The sequence below is a fragment of the Ipomoea nil genome, unplaced genomic scaffold, assembly GCF_001879475.1.
Source record: "Ipomoea nil cultivar Tokyo-kokei standard unplaced genomic scaffold, Asagao_1.1 scaffold3100, whole genome shotgun sequence".
NCBI lineage: Eukaryota > Viridiplantae > Streptophyta > Magnoliopsida > Solanales > Convolvulaceae > Ipomoea > Ipomoea nil.
This window is the reverse complement of record NW_017619528.1, coordinates 3,004,455-3,029,795: the sequence shown is the minus strand read 5'-3', so window position 1 is coordinate 3,029,795 and position 25,341 is coordinate 3,004,455. Positions and strand designations below refer to the sequence as shown.

At 39.4% G+C, this 25,341-nt stretch overlaps 2 protein-coding genes across 2 annotated transcripts; one reads left to right on the top strand and one right to left on the bottom strand.

The window, feature by feature from the left end:
* Nucleotides 1-642: 642 nt before the first annotated feature.
* LOC109166518 (uncharacterized mitochondrial protein AtMg00810-like) lies at nucleotides 643-1,997 on the top strand. The gene is made up of 3 exons (XM_019315461.1): nucleotides 643-905; nucleotides 987-1,652; nucleotides 1,694-1,997. Exons 1-3 carry the CDS (start codon nucleotides 643-645, stop codon nucleotides 1,995-1,997), a joined length of 1,233 nt encoding a protein of 410 aa, XP_019171006.1.
* An 18,154-nt stretch (nucleotides 1,998-20,151) lies between these two features.
* Nucleotides 20,152-21,870, bottom strand: LOC109166517. Its single transcript, XM_019315460.1, has 3 exons — nucleotides 21,548-21,870; nucleotides 21,247-21,442; nucleotides 20,152-20,769 (listed from the first exon to the last, which is right to left on the bottom strand). Exons 1-3 carry the CDS (start codon nucleotides 21,868-21,870, stop codon nucleotides 20,152-20,154), a joined length of 1,137 nt encoding a protein of 378 aa, XP_019171005.1.
* Nucleotides 21,871-25,341: the final 3,471 nt, after the last annotated feature.

Genomic DNA, 25,341 nt, shown 5'->3' with positions numbered 1-25,341 from the left:
TTGTGGGACTACCAGCAAATATCAAAGGATATTGGATATATCCTATGTGATCTAAATGATTATTCTCTTTTCATTTCCAGGGATGTGAAGTTTTATGAAGAATGTTTCCCTTTCAAGACAGATCATATTCATAGGAATGGAGTTGAGCAGATCACAGAAGACTTCAACCCATCCTTACCTACATTACCAACCTCTGGAGCAGATGTTGGTCTTGATATTTGGGTGCCAACAGCAGGCACTACTCCACCTGAGATCTCAGCCCAGCATCAGCCAACACATATCAGTTCAAATGAGAACCCAACACATACTGGTTCACATGAAATATCAGCTCAATCTGACCCAACAGACATTGATTCAGTATGGAAGTCAACATATAATGGTCTTGATTTAGCAGACATTGGTTCATTGGAGATTTCAGCACAACCTAAAAGGTTTGTCATAACAAGGTGTATCCCTACAAAACTACATGATTATTACTGTGATAATGTGATAAGCAACAAGACCTCACCACACTCTATCTCCAAGGTGGTATCCTATAGTCTGTTATCCACAACACATAAAGTTTTTGCTACTGCAGTATCTTCCATCCCTGAACCCAAAACCTATAATCAGGTTATCAAACATGAATGCTAGAAGCAGACCATGCAAGTTGAAAATCAAGCTCTCCAAGCCAACAATAACACTTGGGTACTCACTGAGCTGCCACCTGGGAAAAGTCCTATAGGTTGCAAGTGGGTCTACAAAGCTAAACTGAAAGCAGATGGATCTCTAAAAAGATACAAGGCAAGGTTGGTTGCCAAAGGATATACACAACAGTTGGGAGTTGATTACATTGAGACATTTTCCCCCGTAGCTAGGATGACAACAATCATGACCTTCCTAGCAGTTGCTATGATCAAAGGATGGTATGTTCATCAACTAGATATCAATAATGCCTTTCTACATGGTGATCTAGAATAAGAGATATACATGACTCTACCCCCTAGCTTTCAAAATAACAAACCAAACCAGGTTTGCAAGCTGATCAGATCATTATATGGCCTCAAACAGGCAAGTAGGCAATGGAATGCCAAATTAACTTCAGCTTTACAAACCATTGGGTTTGTGCAGTCTAGATCTGATCCATCCCTTTTTACTAGAACTGGCAGCAGCTTTATGGCCTTTCTCATCTATGTTGATGATATCTTGGTAGCCAGCAATGACGTGACATCAATACTAGATTTGATGAAGTTCCTAGACAGCACATTCAAAATAAAAGACCTAGGGTCTTTGGGATACTTTCTAGGAATAGAAGTCCTCCGGAATGATGACATATTAAATCTTTGTCAAAAGAAGTACACCTTGGATATCTTTGAGGAGAATGGATTTCTTGAATGTAAGCCAGTCAGCACTCCAATGGTTCCAGATCAGCACTTAATACATAATGATGCGGTTCTTGTGAAAGATGCTAGCTTTTATAGGAGGTTGGTTGGGAGGCTACTTTTATTGCCAGCTACAAGACCTGACATAGGGTTTGCTGTGAAACAATTGAGTCAGTTTATTGATACTCCTACAGAGAAGCATATGGCAACAGCACACAGAGTTCTGCGATACCTCAAAGCAGCTCCTGGAAAGGGATCTCATACTCCTCACAATCATCTCTACATCTACAGGTTTTTTCAGACTTAGATTGGGCAACATGTCCTGAATCCAGAAAATCTATTACAGGATATTGTGTTTTCTTGGGGGAGTCACTCATATCCTGGAAATCCAAAAAGCAACCCACAGTGTCTAGGTCTTCATCAGAAGCTGAATATAGGGCCTTGGCTGCCACAGTCTGTGAAATCCAATCGCTGAAATACCTTTTACAGGACTTACAAATCAAGCTATGCAAACCAACCACTTTATACTGTGATAACAAGTCAACAGTGGGAATTGCGGAAAATCATGTTTTTCATGAGAGGACCAAGCATATAGAGATAGACTTCCACGTTGTACGAGAAATGGTAAACAAATGAGTGGTAAAGCTTCTGTCAGTAACCTCACTTAACCAAGTTGCAAATGGGTTCACTAAATCTCTACCTCATGCTCAGTTCCACAGTTTCATATCTAAGTTGGGCTTACAAAAGCAAGAGGAGATCGCAAACCAAAAGAAGTTAAATCTGTTAAAGAATAGTTAGGAGCTTTTCTTGTAATTTCACATAGCCTTGATATATAGCTTCTTCTCGGTTGTATTAATCAGTTTTAGTATTCATTCTTTTAGCTTTCTATCAATTGTAAGAACACTCTTCATTCTTCAATACAGAGATGCTACACTCAGTTTCCATTTGATATTGGATCATAGTTCCATCTTCATCAAGACTGTAATGTGCTAGTGTTTTAGGATCATCTTTCTCAACTTGTTTGATGCCTGTATCTAATGATGAGAACTCAAGAAATCTGGGCAAACATGTGGCATATGTTTTAATCAAGTTACAACCAAAGAGTTTCAATTTCGAATCATTAACTCGTCGGAGAGTATTAGGGTGTGTTTAGTTCTTCATACAAGGAAATCGTAATTAGTGAGAATTAAATACTTAGTAATGGTAATGATTTTGGTGAAAGTATTTTGCATGTTTGGTGGTAAGGTAGAATTGGAATTATAACTAATATTGATGTTTCGTTATGTGTGAACCTATAATAAGAATAAATGTTTTAAAAATATAAAAATAAAAAAATTAAGGCAATTAATCTTAATATATGACACCCAAAGCACCAATATGAAAAAAAAAAATCAAAACAAAAATCTAAAAGCACTAATCCAAACTTTTAAATCAAATCACCAATAAAATGGAATGATAACGGTTTTTAATTATGAAATAGAGTTTTTAATTGAAAGAATAATCAAACCTCATAGTTGTGTTTTAAAAAGTTGTCAACCAAACACAACTATGATTTTGATTTCCATTCCTAATGTGTAAATCCATGAACCAAACACACCCTTACAAGAATGGGATCCCAAATTTAGAACAAAACATTTGAGATTGGATACGGAAGAGGGAAAAGCTAGTTCAAGGCAGGTGTTTTTGTTGGATTTTAAACTTGTATTAAGGTACTATACATGCTAATTATACTACGGAGTATTAAATAATAGAAAAAGTGAAATATGTCATTAAACTTTTATACATACATTAAGTCACTGGATTTTGTATGGCGTCGGGTTTCTGCTCGGTAGTCATACGTCCACCCCAAAATATGATTGAGAAAATGAGCGGAATAGCGAAGAAAATTGCCGACGTTACGTTCAAGGTCGGCAAGACAATCGATTGGGAAGGAATGGCGAGGTTTCTCGTCTCCGTTGAGGTTCGGAAGGTGTTCGCTTCACTCCGACGTGCCTTCGATGAGGTTAACTCCCAGCTTCAGACCAAGTTTAGCCAGGTCCCTCTTCTCTCTCTCTCTCTCTCTCTCTCTCTCTCTCTCCGATGAGGAAGAAGAAAGCAATATAATGAAAAGACAAATTTGCCCCCTAAATTAACGACCAAGAAACGGATGGGTAACAGAAGGACCTTTGGTGAAACAAATTAGAAAGTCAAGTGTCTTTTTCGACCAAATTAAAAGTCGAGGACTAATTTTGGAAAATCGAAATAGTCGGAGGACCATTGATGGAATTAACTCTATCTATCTTAAGCTTCATAGGATAAAACCATATACTAATAGTTTGTTCTAGCTTTGCCAGCTCATATATTTGTTTACATCTCCGCTTGTGCCTCTGGTTCATTGGTACACTGTTAGCCCTTGCATAATGAACCATAACTCTTCAACTCTTATGATCTTCAACCCTTCGAAGTTTCTCCCTGGTTTTTTGAAATGTAACCATTCGGGTTACCATTCTAATTGACTTGACTATTCGAAACGTAACCTTTCGGATTAATCATTCGGACTTATCCGAAATAGAAAAGAAATTTCCTAAGTCTAAAATATAAACTAATTTGGAGACTAAAATTCTTAACTTTTGGTATCATCAAAATCTAAAATACAAATGTTCCTAACAATTACTAGTAAATACCATAACACCTTCGCTGGATGGTCTTTCTTACTCCCACACTGATGATTGGTTTTTCGTACTAGTGGTGGAAGGTGTGTGGTGAAAGAGTGTAAACGAAGGTTGTGAAACCCCCGAGTGTCAAACTCAAGGACGGCAAGTCGGAGTAAGTGAAATGCAAGACAATCCTTTAGCACAATGCATCAATGGATGAACAATGTGCAAGGTGGGGGGGTGTTGGTAGTTATGTGGAAGTGAGAAACATAAGAAAGGGAAGGAAAATAAAGGAAACAAATAAAAACAAGTAAAACGGGGATTTGGATGGAATTGGGATTGTGGTTTGTGCACTCATTGATCTTAAGTAGACAAGAGTGGGTATATGGCTTGGCTAACCAAGGGAGACCTAAGGCACCAACATTAGGTTGCGTCAAACCTAAACTCTCATTCCCTACGTCGAGTGAGGCATTCTATCAAACACTTGGTGGATGGTCTACCGTCTCTTTCCCTAAGCTCGCCCTCTCGGGTCGTAGAAAGGGGATTGCAAGGGCAAGACTAAAGAGAGTGCAATCTCTTGATAAACTCCCACTCTCACACTCATCTAACCATTGGGTACCTCAATGGAAAGAGATCAATATGCACTCCTCTACAACAAAGGCATACAAGGCCACAACATACAACCAATCTCATCATTCATACATTCAAAGCATAAGAACACAAACACAATCCAACACCAATCCAAATCCTAGAAATCTAGTAATTCATCATCATTAATAAGATTATAAAGCATAAATTAGATACGAAATATGAAAAAGGAAGAGTGGTTACCCAAGTATTCAATCTTGATGCTTGTAATCCAATAGCAATGTTGAATAATGAATTGTAGAAAGGAAAGTAGATCTAGTCTTAAGAAAATGAAAAGAAAAGATAAACCTTAATCTAACCTAATATAAGAGTGCTAAATTGAAAGGTAAAAGAATGGGAAAAAGAGTGGTTGTCTAAGTGATTCCCTTCCAAGCCTTTAAATAGGCTAAAAATTTGAATTTTCTGCGCTGGGCATCTCAACTAATTCACAACTCACGTTGTGAATTTCGTTGTTCTTTCGGCCTTCCCGACAACGCGCTTACAACGCAAGTTGTGAGTCGCGTTGTTGCGAATTTGACTTTCTTGCCTTCACCAAAGTTGTATCCCTTGAAGTTGTCGAACCATGGTCACTGGAATCACCTGATTTGGACACTCCTAGCTCAAGATATGATCAATCTACCAAACTGTCGCGGAATGCCCTGAAATTTGCAATGTTTTGTTATTTTTCTACAAAGGCAATAGAATTAATCCTTAATCCTAATGTGTTAAGGTTATTTCTCGTCCTGTCCTCAGATGTACAAGCACGTCTCGGCTTTGGAATGTATTCGGGTGCATCGGGTCCTTGTGCAGCCGCATTTTCATTTACAATCATTATTTGGAATGACCCCTCGGTGATGACGTCCCACATCTCATCGTGCAAGGCCGAAAGGTGCACCTGCATGTGTACCTTTCAGTTGTCAAATTTATTAAGATTGAACATAAGTTCTTAGATGCATAATGATCCATATTTTAAAGAAAAATTTACATGCAATTTAAAATGATTTTGATTTTGAAATGCAAATGAATAGACATGTTTAATTTGAAAATTTTAACGACTCATTCAAGCATTCCAGGAGGTTACTTAAACATTTCATAGAGAATGCATACTGAAAATTTATTAAGATGTACAACGATTTGCACGTATTTTGTTCTTCTTAAATTATTAAGATTTAATCATGAGAAAGTATGAAAAAAAACATAAGCAATAAAGTAGAGAGAGAGAGAGAGAGAGAGAGAGAGAGAGAGAGGGGGAGAGAGAGAGAGAGAGAGAGAGAGAGAGAGAGAGAGAGAGAGAGAGAGAGGGAGAGAGAGAGAGAGAGAGAGAGAGAGAGAGAGGTTTTTATAGTGGTTCGGCTAAACAAAGTGTTAGGAATAAATTGTAATAGATTTTGATATGCCAAATTGTAATTTTGTAGAAACCCAAATTTTATTCGTCTAGGTCTAATTGTTTCTTTGACCAAGACCAGGAAATTATTAAATAGAATTAAAAGAGAAAAACAGAATAGGAAGATGTATGAAAATGGAAAAAGAAGATATCAATCCTAAAATCAAGAATTTGTCTGGTGAAAATGGCAAACAGAAGAAGATGTATGCATATGATATGTATATTATGAACTTCACCCGAATACCATACTCAAGAAGAGTTCCAAGAAGAAAATTCTATGAAGAAGAACGTGATCGGAAGATTGCATGAATTTGACTTGAAGATCAAGCATCAATGGAAAGAAATGAGTATATTAAAGAAGATTGGAGATATCACCAAATGATCGTACGGACAGATTGGAAGATGCCTGAAATATTATACACAATGTCTAATGCCCAAATCTCATCATCATTAAATAAACCAGGAGAAGTTTGGGGGTGGTTTGGCCAAGGAGAAATAGTCAACGAGTTGAAGTATGGGAAAATTGGGCAGAGATGAGATTTTGCAGTTTGAAGTCAGATTACAATTCTGATTAATCCCAGAAACCCGTGAACTACATTACAGAAAATTGGAGAAGCCATTTTTCGTGAAACTGAAGCTCTAGAATTCCCAGAGGTTCACATGAACTTGGAGCTCAAACGGCTAGAATATCTTTCAGAAACATTGCCAGAAGATAAGATAAGATCTCTGACAAAAGATACAAGAATTCAAATTTGAGATTGTCTTTTTCCAACAGGCGAATTCTCAAAACCAAGTTATAAAAGGATGAAGATTGAAACATAGGAAGGCAACGAATGAACAGGCCAGAGAGCCGAACACAAAATTACGGAGCCAAGAGTTTAAGAACTAAAGAGTTCCAACGATTAAAAATAAGAGCAGAACATACGAATAACAGAGTGCTTTACACGAGATATTCAAGTGAGAAAAATACTCAGAGATACAGAGCTTACAGAGAAATATTAAAAGAGTGTTAGAATCTTCATCACAAAGAGACTTGCTGCACATTAAAGATCATCTACAAAGTCTCAAAGTTGGAAGCAAGAGGAAGTTTGTTTTTCTACAAACAAGTGAAGTCCCTACGTAGTGTAGGAAGAGATTGTCACATGGAGCTGTGAAGTCTTGGAGAAGGGAAAGTAGCACGGAGTTGTGAAATCCAAGTTGTAGTTCTACCGGAGTGTAGAAACGGGGTTGTGAAATCCTAGGAAAGTAGCACGGAGTTGTGAAATCCAAATTGTAGTTCTACCAGAGCATAGAAAGGGGAGGAAAGTAGCGCAGAGTCCTGAAATCCTGTAGCAGTGTTGTAGGCACTAGGTTGGGCGTGATTAGTGCGGGCTTGGTGATCAAAGCAATAGATCACGAAATTGATTGTATCTTGGAACCAAGAAGTGGTGGATATAGTGAATTGCTCTTGGAGATAGGAGCAAGTGGACTAGGAGGATTACGCCACTTCCGAACCACTATAATTGCCTTGTGTTTTTTACTGCTTTATTTACTTACTGCTCCTTGCTTGCTTTTCACGTGGATATATTTGACACAATCACACAACACTTATTTCACTTATTCCGTTGTGCAACAGAATCTAACAAACAATTAAGATTTTTGGTTTCTCTGTTGCCTTGCAATTGTTGTATTTGGCAAAACAGTTTAAAAGTCTATTCACCCCCCCCCCCCCAGACTTTTACCATACCTCTTTTGGGACCAACACAAAGCCTACTCCGCTCTTCTCCTTAAATCTCCTAAGGAGGTTTGGACTAATTTTCTTTAGTAGAAAAGATCACTCAAGCATTGAACACCAATTTGAATAGCCCAAGATTCTAAAATCTGGATAGATCTTTGTAGCTTTATATCTCTCTCACTGGTCATGAAATATGGAACTTGAATGCTTTTTAATACTTAATGAATTTTCTCTTGATTGACCAACACCTTCTTCACTCTTGGAAGAAGATATTTACTGGCGTTTTGAAAAGGATCCATTGTAAGGAAAACTCATTTTAAAAAATCTATTACCCAATGAGTAAAGACCAGCATGTAATCTAGAAAAAGTAACTTTAGCATGTCAGACATTCCAGCCGTTAGACTCCTTGTTTTGCTCTGAACATATCTTTTTGTTCTACACAAATGTCTAGACTTTTTTTAAGAAAAAATCTACCTTGGGATGTTTACCTAAGACTTACTTTGCCTTGTTCACATTTTACCATAAAGCACTAGCATTTTAAGCTTTCAAACTGTTGGCTCAAAGAATGTCTCGAGTAGTTCTCTTCAGAAGGTTAACTAACACTATTCGAGTTAAAGTTTCGAACCTTAACACTTTGCTACTCCTTGGTTACTAATGATTGTCCTTACTATTTGTTCCTTTTCTTCTTACTTCTTCACTTCAAATGTAGGTCCTTCCACCATTCAGCTTTTGCAGCCTTTCGGTCTTGTAGTCTTGAACTCTTCAACTCTAATGATCTTCAATTCTTCGAAGTTTCTCCATGGTTGTCCGAAACGTAACCATTCGGGTTACCGGATTGTAGTATATTTTCAAACAAATAAACTCTGAGTAACGAGTTATCGATCCACAGGCAAGTGGGGTATTAAACACCAATTACTAATTGATTCACGAGAAACTAATCCTAATGATTATGGGTGAAGGATGCAAATAAATAAATAAATAAATTAAAGCAATGATTCAGGTTTTGAAAACGATAGAGAGAGAGAATGAGATTCCTAGAATTCAAGTGTTTAATCCCCTAGTGCCTAACCTAATGTAATATTAAATCTGGGTTTAAACGAGTGTGAGGATGCAAAGTGGTATAGAGCTACTCTCGTAGTCACTAACACTAGTGAATATCCACTCTCGTGTTATAAACACCCAATAAGAACGAGAACAAGCATCATAATAAATTCCTAACTACTACCATCTCGATGTGCAATAATCAATAATTAAACTCCCTAACAAAATTACCCTTTCTCAAGGTGCAACAGTTAGGTGCAATTGTGTGCGCCCTAAGTTATGCCCAACTCTCGTTGTGACACAAACAAATCTATGAAACAAGTAATTCGGGCCCTAAACTACTAGCAACCAGAATAATAAACATAATTGCAACACAAGTATTAAATTCAAATAATAATATATTAAAGAATCTGAGAGCTCAAACACATAGGTTCATAAAGACTTTTACCCAAGAATCTCTAAAGAATTTAGCCAAGCATGGCTAAATTATACATAGCAATTAACAAATTTATTTAAAGAATTACAAATCATCAAAGAGAGTTCAAGAATGAGCCAAGCGATTTTCCCAAATCTCCTTAGCTATCTTTTCTAGTTTCCCAAGACAACTCATGACTCTTGATTTTCTCCTCTTTTATGTCTCCAGAGATCTCTTAATGAATATTAGGGTTGAGTAATGTGGGATTTTATAGCTAGAAGCCTAGAACCAATCCCGGTGAAAATAAGAATTCTGTGTAAAATTGGACGGAAATTGCATCTCGGCCGAAATCGAAATTGCCGCCGATTATTTGGAAATTATGGCTATCCTTTATGAAATTCAATGCCTAATATTATGGATAATGTTGTAGCCGTTTTAAATTTGGAGGAAGCCACCTTTTTTTATATTGAAAGTTGCGCCTTTCAATTTGGAAAGCTGCTGCCCAATTGATTTGCCGCCTTTTAAATTTCCTTTGCAATTCAGCGCTTCTTCGATTTCTTGAGAATTAATGCCATCAACGAATCTCGACTTCGACGCGTCGAACCTCCTTGCTCAATTTCTCCATGCGTATTGGAAATTTTGGACACGCCGATTATTTGGCTCGACGCGTCGAACGTGCTGTGTACACGCTCTTCGGTCCATTTTGACTCTAAGTTTGCCCTCGGACTTCCCTTGCTTTTAACCTTGACCTACAATGGTTCAAAAACATTAACAAACACCGTAAAACATTCAAAACAAGTGTGAACCATAACTAAATGATAAAACAAGGGATTGAGCAATTGAATTACAAAAATTATGAATTGAAGCCTAACAAATATAATTAAATAAATACTAAAAATATGCACAATTGGACTAACATCAACTCTCCCACACTTAAGCCTTTGCTTGTCCTCAAACAAAACCAAGAAATAAACCACAAGTCTAGCATACAAGTTACTCCTATTCTCTCTTGCACAACCTTTCAAACCACCAACCAACTTGCTACACACCAACAAGCTTCAAGAATCAAATTAGCTTGACACATAAGACCCATTCTCAAGCCAATAACTAAACACCAAGAAGTTAAAGTATGTGAGGATCAATGTGTACAAATACTCAGTTGAGATTATGCAAAACACGGCTTATTAATAAGATCCCATAGGCTTTCCCTTCATACTCCCCTAGCTCAAATCTAAGAATGCATGCTAAGATCAACTAGGACTTTATTTAGCTTGTAATGGGGCTACGGGTAATGGCTAACAAAAGGAGAGAATATCACAATTATCTATCTTCTCGAAATTTGGAAGAGATGAGACAATCACAATTCAAGGAGCAAATTTCTTTCAAGAACTAAGCAACTCTTTGGTGAAGAAGGGGTCCAAAATCAACAACTTTCTTTCATTCATTTATTCCTTTATTCTTTTCTTTTCTCTTCTTTTCTTCGATTCTTTTCTTTGGATTTCTTTTGAATACTGCAAGACAATTTTAATCCAACCTTTAATGACCCCCACACTTTGAACAATTGTAATAACAACTGCTTTTTGACACAACTCCATAGAACTCATCTTACAGAAATAATAAAGATAAAAGTTTTGTTCTCTCAAAGGATGGAAGGGAAACATTTGGCCAAGAGCTAAGGGTTTAATAATGGGGGTAACTGTAACACCCCAGATTTTCAAGACATTTAAAACTTATAATAAAGGTAGAATCTTATTAAATCCCAAGATATAAATACAAGCGTTCGGGGTGCTATGCCACACTTGGGCTAGAGAACCCAAGTGCACAGGCTAACTAACTAATATCCTCAAAGCGTAAATACGTAAACGTGGCACGCAAGCCAAAAGGGAAACTATCTACTTCTAAGTTCTAGCGCACTCCAGTGACTTAATCTTCTGTGCCTGAAAGCCAAATATATGTTCAGCGAGAGATGCTGGTAACCCACTCCAACGCGTTGAAATACAATACATATAGAGATATATATAGATATACGAAAACCATTTTGAGCATGAAGATATATCCTACGAACTATAGCTTTAAAACCGGGAATGACTCGACAGGTAAGGCCAGACACAAGCAACAGTTATAACGAGCATATGCAGTTCACAACAGATAAGGCAGATAAAGCAAAGCATAAACAATGATCATAACCCAACATGAACAATCCCCAATATAAATCCCATAGTCACATCCCCCAAGACACTCGTAATCACAACTCGTCCATGTCACAGCACATAACACACTTTGTTGGCGCCACAGGACCAATCGCATGCCCATACATGAGGGTCAGCGCATATAGCTCTGACACGGCCCCGCAGCACCCTGCCCCGTATCGCAACACGGAGGGGTCGATCGCAACCGACCGATGAACCGCAGCTCATCATAGTGTTTGTTCGCAACCAAACAGTGGAACGCAGCCCAAGAGAATGTCATCTGACCGCAGCCAGGAAAAAGGACGAACCGCAGCTCGTATAGAAACGTTTGATCGCAACCAAATGGTGGACCGCAGCCCAAGAGTATCAATCTGACCGCAGCCAGCTTCTGAACCGCAGCTCAGGATAACCAATCCGATCGCAACCGAATTGGGGTAACACACACACATAACACATAGCAAGCACATGCAACCCATATTACACATTGGGAAGGGGGAGAAAGCGCATAACAAAACCTATGCGTGATCCATCACATATTAAGAATAGTCCTAAGGGGTTCATACTCCTTCCACCTAGGTCAACGGGATACCAATTCAACTAGCATGCAATATAATAGACTCATAAACCTACGAACGGTACCCGAAACATCAAACTAGACATAGGCACGATAAACGGAGTCCGTTGGGACACCACTGGGAACGGGGGAACATCAAACGGGGAAGCCGGGAACCCAAGGTGGGGGAATTTCCAGCGGGTAGCCGGTGGGTGGGGGGCCACCCGCCGGATAATACTGTTCCGGGCAGCGGGTCGCCGGCGGGCAGCTGCCCGCCCGCCGGCTACCCATTGCCGTGCGGTGTTTCTCGGCCGTGGGTAGGTGGCGGGTCCCCTACCCCCCACTGACTCTTTTCATCACTTTACGCCCCGGGAACCGTTGTGGAACCCGAAACCATGCTTAGACACTTTACAACGCAATTAACGACAACACGTAGACAATTAACGAATCAAATACAAGAAACGGACGGCACATAACCTATCATGCTTTTCTAAATATAATCAACACCCAAACATGCGATTTCCCCACCTGATAATCCAAGAATAAGATCATACGATACAACCTAGGGTTCTAATCACTTTTATATCAACAAGTATACGGTTCGTCTTCTAATTGCAAGATTCGGTAAGAATAACACATAAACATCAAGAGCATCACACAATTATCAAGAACAACACATAATCATCAAGAACTCTATATAATCATCAAGAATTCCATAATCATCAAGAATCTTCCAATATCAAGATCATCAAGATCCCTCATGGGATCATCACATCAAACATAAATAATAATCATCATATCTCGCCAATACACAATAATATGGGGGAAACCCTAAGGGGGAATCATAGCTATGAAAATAGGTTTTGTTGAGACATGGGTTACCTCTTAGCCTTAATTAATTCCTTGGCTATGAAGGATCTTTCTTTAAGCTTCCTTGCTTTCTTGATTTCTCCTAAGGGATTCTTGGAGCTCTTTTGGGGTGGTGGGGCGTTATTCTTGTGGGGGATTCTAGGTGCCTCCTAAGTTCCCTATTTATATATTTAAGACTCCTAGTTAGGGCCTGAATGGTATGGGTTTACTAATTCTATTCCTTATAGGGCTAGGGCTTGTTTTAGGGATAAGGCTCCATGGTCCATAGTGGACCATATTAATTAAAGAGGATCCTAATCATAATCTGAATAGTAAAAGGCCTACTTCCTTTATTCCTAACAGGCTTAAGATTCTTATTCGGGCAAGGGTCCACGGTTCATGGTGGACCTTACTAATTAATTAAAGGTAAACCTAACATAATTAAATCATATTTAATTATTATTAACGGGATTAATTAAATAATTAATCCAGGATTGAAGGCCGTAACAACGGGTGTTACACTCTCCCCCCCTTACGAGAAGCTTCGTCCCCGAAGCTTGGAAATCATTGCAGGGTTAACGAGTCAAGAGAAGAACCGTGGTCCTATAGAAAAGGTATTCCACGGGGAAATTGTATACTTGTACGCCTATGTGTGTTGGGTTTTTGGGAACGATTAGGTTTACAGGGCTAAGAGAGTGGGTTTCAAACTTGAGGACACGGTGAAATCAGGAATTAGGATCAAGTTTTCGAGGTTGCCACTTGTATGGAATCGTTAAAACATGGGATTGAGAATGGGGTCTGAAGGGTAGAAAGGGTTTTGAAATAAGGAAGGGGCCGATTTTCCGAGGGAAGGAATGGAATTCGGCTAGGATGGGTTAAGGTTTCTCGATCCCAAGTGAATAATCTGGTTAGATGCTTTGATCACGATGCGCTGACGAGCTGATGATCCTCCTTCCTTGGTGTTGGTGCTTGCTTGACTTTAAGATCCTTGTTAGACCTTGCTTCCCAGGCTAAGGTTTCATCCTTCTCTTCTTTCTTGAGGGAATTTCCCGTGGTGATTCAACACTTACTTCTTTAATGCGCCCAAGGTCTTGACCGAGTTGGGTCAACCAAGCCAATCTCTTAGGGCGCACTTCCCAAATTCTTCCCAAAGTCTCTTGGGAGTCGATGGACTTTGGGTTGAATTTCTCTTCTTATTGAATTTCATCTCCTCTTTAGTGGATGAAATTCTTAGTAAGACTTCATGTCTTACCCGAGGTTCGGCATTGTTTTGCCCTGTTTGTGTTATTTTTAATGATGAAGGTGTCCTTGCGTGCCCTTTTTCTTTTAAAGCGCAGTCGGTTACCAAATCTCGTTGTGGGATGACTCGGCGACTTTACGAGTCACCTCATTTCCTTGTGGGTCCTTAATGACCCTTGAAGTCTTGGCGCGAATGTGTTCTTCACCCTTTTGCTTAGCACCATGGGCTACGTAGTTCTTGATTCCATACAACTTGTAAGGAGTCCTCTGATTTGCTCGAACGATGTTCATGGTTTGGAGGAGTCCCGGTCCCTCCTTAGCATTTTGACTTTTAAGGTTTTCGTGGGTTCTTAGTACGAGTTCCCAACTCGCCTCCTTGGTTTGTGCAATCCTTTACGCCAAACATCCCTAGTCGGTTGTATCGTAGGATCCGATTTCAATTACTCGTGCAATGTAATTGATTGTGATCTCCCGATGGTGTCTCGTGCGTTAAGGTCTTTTACGTAGGACACTATGTTTGGGTGGTCCATGGTTCCTTACCCAAGACTCACATTCCTCAATCGAGGCACACAAGTGCGCCACAAATCAATAAAATGAGGGGTTAAGAAATCAGTACATTGTACCAGTGGGCGCGAGGTGGGCGGTCGTCCGCCTGCCAAGCTCCTACCAAGGACCCGCCAAGGTCCCGTCAAGGACCCGTTGGGGACCCGCGGGAAAGTGACTAGGAATAGTCAATTCCTTTGGGAAAGACCCCAAAAATGCACAGATTCATGTTCTGACAAGTCTCATGCCCTTGTGCATAATAAAAGGGAGTTGGATACATAGGATGACCCATCGTACAATGTTCATTGATCCTTAAGCACGAGTTCTAGAGGTAGATATACATACATATATATATCTATGTTTTCTTGGTCTGGGTTTAAAGGGGTGTAAGAAGTGCAAGGGCTAGGTTTCAAAGTCGAGGGGCGGATAGGGTCGAAGTCTCAAGGTCGTAATACAGGAAGGAAGGTTGCCACCTTGTACGGGTTTGTCTGTAATGAGGGATCAAGAGCGAGGTTTGGAGTGATAGGACGGATTCTTTAACGAAATGGTACTTGATTTGGCAAGGGGAGGGAAAGGGGCTAAGGGCTCTTGGCTTCGAGTGATTATGCCTGTTTGGGGCTTGGTTGTGGCGTGCAGTCGAACTGGTGATCCCTTTTCCTTGGCTTTGTTTGATTCTAAGATTTTCATTTGATCTTCTCTTCCCGTGTCGAAGTCCCCTTCGTCTCTATGGCTTCCAGGGGAATTCTCGTGATGGTTTCCGTGCACGTTCCCCTCGGATGTCCAGAAGTCTGGACCCAGTCGGTTTAGTGGGTCAAACCCCTAGGTCTTGACTCCTAATCCTTGCCGAGGGTTCTTAAGGGTAAGGGGGGTTTCGAGTTAGTCTTTCTTGTTCTATTGGGTTTCATCCCTTCCTTGGTGGATGAAATTCTTAGCAAGGCTTTATGTCCTCCTTGAGGTTTGGCCTGTTGCACCTATTTGATGATGTTTTCTGTAGCGAGAGCCCCTGACACATTGAACGTATTTGTTTGCCCGCTCTTGTCAACGCATGGCGTTTTTCGGTGGCGTACGTACAGGCTATGGTTTCTCGTGAAGCCTTCACGGTTTTCGTGTAAGGGTGGGGTGATACGTATTCGTAACCTCCACCTACTTCGCCGATTCCTATCTAACAACTTATTTTAATATTGAATCAATGAATGTCAGTTCTTCACGCCCCTGGGCAGGGTAAGGGCCTTATGCTGCTCTACGGTTTTTAACAGGGTTTCCAAACGGAGTGGGGATATGAACTTAGAGTAAGGGCAATAACAATTTAGGGTTTCCGAGGGTTTGGGTTAAGCGCAACAAAGGGTGAGCAAGGTCATAACGGTTGCGAATTTGCTCTTAAGGTAATTAAGGATTCGGGGTGGGAGTTTTCAACAAATAGGGGTATCAAGATGTTGGGGTTTCAGGGCGGATGATATTTTAGATTGGGGTGGTGGGGTCGCAAGGTGTCGCGATATACTTACCTTGCACCCAAGGATTCGACTAATGGTGTCGTTCCTTCGCTACTTTAATAGGTGTCCTAGTTCTCCTTTCTGTTTGTTGTAGCCGCAACCCGGGTTTGCCGAGATAAGGCAACTTGTCGGAAGGTGCATGTCATTTGTCTGACTCGGGGGTTATCGTGGTTACCCTGGGTTGGTGCGTATTGCAGTCCGTCCCTTTTAGCAGTCCTGACTGTAACACCTCTTCTTAGTAGTCATCCAAATCTTCCTTTTCTTTGGTCAGGGTCCTTGTCAAGTCTTTTGACGGGAGTTAGAACGAGGCGATTTATCGGGTAAGTGTACGTTACCCAGTTGTGGAAGTAAACTTCTCTATTTGCACCTTTACCTGGTGTGGTAAGCGTAGGGGGGGGTTCCTTTAAGTTAGAGAGGGATGAAGTGAGGGGCGGATATGTGTAGGTTTCACAATCTCACTGCGCGTCCTAAGATTCCTGGATCCTATGTTCCTAAGTACCTAGAGTTCAAGCCTAGTGTCCTAAAGTCCAGTCTTAAGAGTCTTATCCTAGGGTCAAACTTAAGCTCTGATACCAACTGTAACACCCCAGATTTTCAAGACATTTAAAACTTATAATAAAGGTAGAATCTTATTAAATCCCAAGATATAAATACAAGCGTTCGGGGTGCTATGCCACACCTGGGCTAGAGAACCCAAGTGCACAGGCTAACTAACTAATATCCTCAAAGCGTAAATACGTAAACGTGGCACGCAGGCCAAAAGGGAAACTATCTACTTCTAAGTTCTAGCGCACTCCAGTGACTTAATCTTCTGTGCCTGAAAGCCAAATATATCTGTTCAGCGAGAGATGCTGGTAACCCACTCCAACGCGTTGAAATACAATACATATAGAGATATATATAGATATACGAAAACCATTTTGAACATGAAGATATATCCTACGAACTCTAGCTTTAAAACCGGGAATGACTCGATAGGTAAGGCCAGACACAAGCAACAATTATAACGAGCATATGCAGTTCACAACAGATAAGGCAGATAAGACAAAGCATAAACAATGATCATAACCCAACATGAACAATCCCCAATATAAATCCCATAGTCACATCCTCCAAGACACTCGTAATCACAACTCGTCCATGTCACAACACATAACACACTTTATTGGCGCCACAGGACCAATCGCATGCCCATACATGAGGGTCAGCGCATATAGCTCTGACACGGCCCCGCAGCACCCTGCCCCGTATCGCAACACGGAGGGGTCGATCGCAACCGACCGATGAACCGCAGCTCATCATAGTGTTTGATCGCAACCAAACAGTGGACCGCAGCCCAAGAGAATGTAATCTGACCGCAGCCAGGAAAAAGGACGAACCGCAGCTCGTATAGAAACGTTTGATCGCAACCAAACGGTGGACCGCAGCCCAAGAGTATCAATCTGACCGCAGCCAGCTTCTGAACCGCAGCTCAGGATAACCAATCCGATCGCAACCGAATTGGGGTAACACACACACATAACACATAGCAAGCACATGCAACCCATATTACACATTGGGAAGGGGGAGAAAGCGCATAACAAAAACCTATGCGTGATCCATCACATATTAAGAATAGTCCTAAGGGGTTCATACTCCTTCCACCTAGGTCAACGGGATACCAATTCAACTAGCATGCAATATAATAGACTCATAAACCTACGAACGGTACCCGAAACATCAAACTAGACATAGGCACGATAAACGGAGTCCGTTGGGACACCACGGGGAACGGGGGAACATCAAACGGGGAAGCCGGGAACCCAAGGTGGGGGAATTTCCAGCGGGTAGCCGGTGGGTGGGGGGCCACCCGCCGGCTGCCCGCCGGATAATACTGTTCCGGGCAGCGGGTCGCCGGCGGGCAACTGCCCGCCCGCCGGCTACCCGCTGCCGGGCGGTGTTTCTCGGTCGTGGGTAGGTGGCGGGTCCCCTACCCCCCACTGACTCTTTTCATCACTTTACGCCCCGGGAACCGTTGTGGAACCCGAAACCATGCTTAGACACTTTACAACGCAATTAACGACAACACGTAGACAATTAACGAATCAAATACAAGAAACGGACGGCACATAACCTATCATGCTTTTCTAAATATAATCAACACCCAAACATGCGATTTCCCCACCCGATAATCCAAGAATAAGATCATACGATACAACCTAGGGTTCTAATCACTTTTATATCAACAAGTATACGGTTCGTCTTCTAATTGCAAGATTCAGTAAGAATAACACATAAACATCAAGAGCATCACACAATTATCAAGAACAACACATAATCATCAAGAACTCTATATAATCATCAAGAATTCCATAATCATCAAGAATCTTCCAATATCAAGATCATCAAGATCCCTCATGGGATCATCACATCAAACATCAATAATAATCATCATATCTCGCCAATACACAATAATATGGGGGAAACCCTAAGGGGGAATCATAGCTATGAAAATAAGTTTTGTTGAGACATGGGTTACCTCTTAGCCTTAATTAATTCCTTCGCTATGAAGGATCTTTCTTTAAGCTTCCTTGCTTTCTTGATTTCTCCTAAGGGGATTCTTGGGGCTCTTTTGGGGTGGTGGGGCGTTATTCTTGTGGGGGATTCTAGGTGCCTCCTAAGTTCCCTATTTATATATTTAAGACTCCTAGTTAGGGCCTTAATGGTATGGGTTTACTAATTCTATTCCTTATAGGGCTAGGGCTTGTTTTAGGGATAAGGCTCCATGGTCCATAGTGGACCATATTAATTAAAGAGGATCCTAATCATAATCTGAATAGTAAAAGGCCTACTTCCTTTATTCCTAACAGGCTTAAGATTCTTATTCGGGCAAGGGTCCACGGTTCATGGTGGACCTTACTAATTAATTAAAGGTAAACCTAACATAATTAAATCATATTTAATTATTATTAACGGAATTAATTAAATAATTAATCCGGGATTGAAGGTCGTAACACGGGGTGTTACAGTAACACAAGAAAAACAATCACAATGAGGGGATAAGTGCTTAGCACTTATTTAAACAAACGAAAGGCACAATGGGGACACAAAGGATAAAACATATGTAGGGACAGGTTTAAAGGTCATGGCTAAACAAAAATGGCCTAAATCACTTCAAAACATGCAAAACTTAGACTTCACTTAGGGAGTAATGAGGCAAGTTCTAGCAAAACACCCATGACCAGAATCTCACAGAAGCCTTCACTAGCACTGCATAACACACAAGATCAAGAATTAATCAAATTATTAAGTGGTTAATAAAGCTATTGGCATGAGAATAAATCAATTATGTGTTACACCTCAAATCATCAATCACAAATTCAGATGCAGCAAGCACCACTAAAACAAACCGCAAATCAATAAAAGAGAGTAATTGCAATTGCATGTGAGACAAGTGACTTATTCACCAAAAATATCATATGAGTCATCCAAGCAAAAGCAAAAATTTTAAAATTACCCCCAAATTATTGACTTCTCCTCCACACACAAAAATTTGCATCGTCCCTGATGCAAAACAAAAGAAATGATAACAAGAGAAAAGAAAGAGAAAAAATAACACGAACTAAAAAGAAATAAATAATAAAATAAGAAGAAACTAAACAACAATAAAAACTAAATAAAACGAAACTAGAAAGCAACAAATGGGAAAGTAATAAAAAATAACATGGGGTGCCTCCCATGAAGCTCTAAGTTTAACGTCGTTAGCTCGACGTAACCTCATTAATGAATGCTCATCCTGGTTGATTCTCGAGGTTGTCCTCATCCCATCTCATTAGATGTACCATGTTGCATGAATTTTTCTCCTCGAAAGCATTAAATTCCACTTTTTCTTCTCCAAAGTCAAAAATCATTGCTCCCTTCCTTGCATCAATTAATGCTCCGGTTGTAGCCAAGAAAGGTCTCCCAAGATGAGTGGAATGTCTAGATTTTCTTGAGCATCTATTACAATGAAATCAACAGGGACAAAATATTTGTCCACATGAACTGGAACATCTTCAAGTATACCAACAACGGTTGAAGTAGACTGATCCGCCATGAACAATGTGAGTTTGATTGGTTTAGGATCTCCCAAATTTAGCTTCTTACAAAGTGAAGAGGCATGACACTGACACTAGCTCCAATATCACAAAGAGATCCCTTTATAGGACGGCCACCAACAATACAAGGAATTGTGAATTTCCTCGGATCTTTATATTTAGTCAATCTTCTCCCAACTCCTGGTGTCAAAGCCCTATACTCTTGTGTCATTGCAATCATCTCATGTTCCACATATTTTCTCTTTCTAGTAAGTATTTCTTTCAAGAATTTCCCATAAGAGGGAACTTGGGAGAGCAAATGAAGTAAAGGGACAAAAATCTTCAAATTTTCAACTATTTCTAAAAATTTCTTCCATTTACTTTCTTTTCCTTGCTGCCGAATTTGTAGAGGGATGGGAAAGGGGTTTTCATACCTTCTCACATGCTTCTTTCCTTCATCAATGACTTGGTCATTGTTTTTCACAGCAGTTGGCTCAACCTCTTCATTCTCAAGTATCTTTTCTATCTTCTCCTCCACAGTTCTATTTGGAATTGATGCTTTGGTTGGAGGAGACGACTCTTCAAGTACCTTGCCACTCCTTGTAACAATTGCATTCACAAGCTCCCTGGGATTTTCAGTACTGGCTGGTAACTTCCCTGTGACTCTACTCTGGTGCTAGATGTAGAAGCTTGATTTGCAAGATGATTTTCAAGCATCTTGTTATGGGCACTCAATTGTTCCAACCTCTCAGACATTTGTTTGATCCTTTCATCACTTTGAATTTGGGATTTTAATAACAAGCTGATCATGGCCTCCAAGTTTGATTGTGAGGGAGCCTCCAATGTAGTTGATTGAGAATAATTGAGATTGAAAGCCCGGTGGTCCTCTATTGGCAAAGTGTTGAGGATTGGCAGCCCCCATCGGGTTACTCCATGAAAGTTCTGGGTGGTTCCTAGAATTATTAGGATTGTAGGTCACTTGAGGTTGGAAAGATTGTTGATGCGGCCTATTATATCCCACCAAATTAATGTGCTCCATAGGGTTTTGGGAATTTAAATCGTTGAGACATTCTCCCAAATTATGTCCACCACCACAGAAATCACACATCAAAACTTGTCCCAAGGGAGAAGGAGGTGTAGGAACATGACTCACATTGTGTTTTTGAACGGTGATTTGGGCAAGCTTTTGAACCATGGAAACCACATTATCCATCTTTGTTGACAAATCGGTTAATTGCTCCACCTCATGAATTCCTCCTAAAGCTTTTGTGGAGACCTCTCCGAGTACCAAGTAGACCCATTCATAGCAATCATCTCCAATAGTTCCTCGGCTTGTGTTGGCTCCAGAACTATGAATGAACCACCCGAATAAGCATCCACCAAGATTTTAGAACTATCGAGCAACCCCTCATAAAAATCCATGGTGTGGACACTGCCTCTTCAACTCCTTAAACCTCTCCCAAGACTCAGTTAGGGACTCAGTTGCCAATTGTTTAAAGTTTTGAATTTCCCTTCTCATCCTTTGAGTCTTGGAGATAGGATAACACTTCTTCAAAAATTCTCCATGCAATTTTCTCCAAGTGTCAAAATGGTTATCTGGATGTGAGGATAACCAATCGTCAGCCTTGTCCTTTAGTGAGAAAGGAAAAAGCCTTAGTCTAATAGCATCTTGAGTGACTCCATTCATCTTGAAGGTGCCACAAAGTCGTAGGAACTTTATGACATGAGCATTGGGATCCTCCGTGGGTGACCCTCCAAATGGATCCGAAGCAGCCATATTGAGTATGTCCGACTTGATCTCAAATTAAAGTTGTTGGCCTCCACATCTGGAATAATATTGATGTTACCATACTCCTCCACATTCGGAGCAAGGTAGTCAGACATTGATCTTTCTTCAGCTTGGTTTCCTTGTACTCGTATCATCCATCTCTGTTTTCTAAGTAACCTGGCTAGCTTTTCGATCTCAGGGTTTAAAGGCAATAATCCTTCACTTCCCGAAGATCGCGTGCGCATAAAAACCAATTACTTAGATTCAAAGCAAAAAATCACACTCAACAAGAACAACTCGTTAACCGTTAGCCAAAATAAAATAAAAATGGACTAGACTCCTAGAATAAAGATTTCACTAATGTTAATACTAAACGCCACTTCCCCGGCAACGGCGCCAATTTGATTGTAGTATATTTTCAAACAAATAAACTCTGAATAACGAGTTATCGATCTACAGGGAAGTGGGGTATTAAACACCAATTACTAATTTATTCACGAGAAGCTAATCCTAATGTTATGGGTGAAGGATGCAAATAAATAAATAAATTAAAGCAATGATTCAGGTTTTGAAAACAATAGAGAGAGAGAATGAGATTCCTGGGATTTAAGTGTTTAATCCCCTAGTGCATAACCTAATGTAATATTAAATCTGGGTTTAAACGGGTGTGAGGATGCAAAGTGCTATAGAGCTACTCTTGTAGTCACTAACACAAGTGAATATCCACTCTCGTGGTATAAACACCCAATAAGAACGAGAATAGGCATCATAAAAAATTCCAAACTACTACCATCTCTCGATGTGCAATAATCAATAATTAAACTCCCTAACAAAATTATCATGTCTCAAGGTGCAACAGTTAGGTGCAATTGTGTGCGCCCTAAGTTATGCCCAACTTTTGTTGTGACACAGACAAAGCTATGAAGCAAGTAATTCGGGCCCTAAACTACTAGCAACAAGAATGATAAACACAATTGCAACACAAGTATTAAACCTAAATAATAATATATTAAAAAATCTGAGAGCTCCGGCACATAGGTTTATAAACACTTTTACCCGAGAATCTCTAAAGAATTCAACCAAGCATGCTAAATTATACATAGAAAATATATTTAAAGAATTACAAATCATCAAAGAGAGTACAAGAATGAACCAAGCAATTTTTTCAAATCTCCTTAGCTTTTTTCTTGCTTCCCAAGACGACTCGTGGCTCTTGATTTTCTCCTCTTTCGTGTCTCCAGAGATCTCTGAATGAATATTAGGGTTGAGCAAGGTGGGATTATTTATAGCTAGAAGTCAAGAACCAATCCTAGTGGAAATAAGAATTCTGTGCAAAATTGGACTGAAATTGCATCTCGGGCCGAAATCGAAATTGCCGCCGATTATTTGGAAATTATGGCTATCCTTTATGAAATTCAGCAAATTATATCGTGCACCACGGTGCATAATCAATTACGCACCGCGCATCAAAACGACGTCGTTTTATTTAATGAAAAAAAAAATGGAATCCGCAAAAAATAACTCTATTCTTCAGTTTCATTTTGTATACACTGCAGTTTCAGTTCAACACAACTACAGTTTCATTTTGATATAAGTACAGTTTCATTCAATATTTATACACTCAAATATGTGAAAATGTTATTGAATTTTATTTTATACTCGTCGTTTTCTTTAATGAAAAAAAAAAACGGAATCCGCAAAAAATAACTCTGTTCTTCAGTTTCATTTTGTATACATTGCAGTTTTAGTTCAACACAACTACAGTTTCATTTCGATATAACTACAGTTTCATTCAATATTTATACACTCAAATATGTGAAAATGTTATTTAATTTTATTTTATACACGATAGTTTCATTAAAACACAACTACATGATCATTTCAATATAATTACAGATTCATTGTACAATATACACTCAAATATGTGAAGTGTTATTCAGTTTCATTTTATATATACTGCAGTTTCATTTCACCACAACTACAATATCATTTTGATATAACTGCAGTTTCATTTGATAATATAAAAATAATACGTGAGGTAGTGTCGGTTTAGATACTCTGTAGTGTCACTCCGTTTTGATGTGTGGTGCATAATCGATTATGCACCGTGGTGCATGATATAACGACCCATGAAATTCAACGCCAAATATAGGTGCAAGTAAAATTTACACTGAGCATCAATACTAAGTGCACCTATAGTTATAAGTAGTTGTACCTAGGTGAATGAATGTTTGCGGGTGGTTTTATGGGTACTACTACCCGCTGAACTCCTGGCAAGAACAAAAACGATGCCAAACACAACGAACTCAGATCAAGGCAAAATTACATGCACTTGGAGGCGAAAGTAGGTGCACTTGTAGGTGAAAGTAGGTGCACCCGATCAATGAATGCAGGCAAAAACTACATGCACTTGCAGGCGAAAGTAGGTGCACTTCTAGGTGAAAGTAGATGCCCCCGATCAATGAATGCTGACACGTGGCGCGCGCTGATTGGTTCGCATTTCTCTCCTGGACACCTATCCGCACCTGAACGCGGCCCTATATATATATATATATATATATATATGTGTGTGTGTGTGTGTGTGTGTGTGTGTGTGTGTGTGTGTGTGTGTGTGTGTGTGTGTGTGTGTGTGTGTGTGGAAAATTAATTATGTAAAAATAATTTTGTCCGATAAAAATAATAATAGTATAATATTTGTAAAGTAATGTAAATTTGTACCATTATAGAAATACGGACAAAAATTATTAATCTACTAATAACATAAATTATTCCCGATAATGCAAAATCATAATCAAAATATTCAGTGTTTTTTAAATAATTAAAAGAGGATTAATTAAACAAAAAAAAAAATTAACCTTGATTTGTTTTAAAAAATGTAAGAAAATGATTTTCAAGAAAAAATATGGCATTGATTAGGACAATTATAAAAGTAATAAACGATATTTAGAGCCTTAATTTGCGCCAATGTTCACGTTATTCAACCTATAAGCTGCCTACATATGAATTGCATTATATAAGTTCATGCTGTATACCACCAGTCCTCTTCTCCGCAACACCTATGCTTTGAAGCTAGAGTACGCAAGAAATTAAACAACAAATAAGGAACACACAATTGCCAGCATAAAACCACTCGTTTTGGCTTACCACCAATTTTTAGTCCTTAAGTAAACATTTAATTGTTTTCAAAAAAAAAAAAATATTTAATATAGATCGAAAAGTCAACTTTTTCATTTCGGGTTAATTAATTACGTGATATATTTGATTAATTGACAGTATATAAGATTAATACGTTAAATAAATATAATATGCATTAAAGAATGCAACAATAGTTTTTATATTTTATAGGTGACATTCCACGAGGCAGGTTTCTTTTATGATTAATGTTATCCTGTGGATCTATAGATCCAAATACCCTTTTCTAACTGGTTGTTTCTCTCAAATTTCTTTCGCTTTGTTTCCTTATTGTAGGGTTGTAGTTAA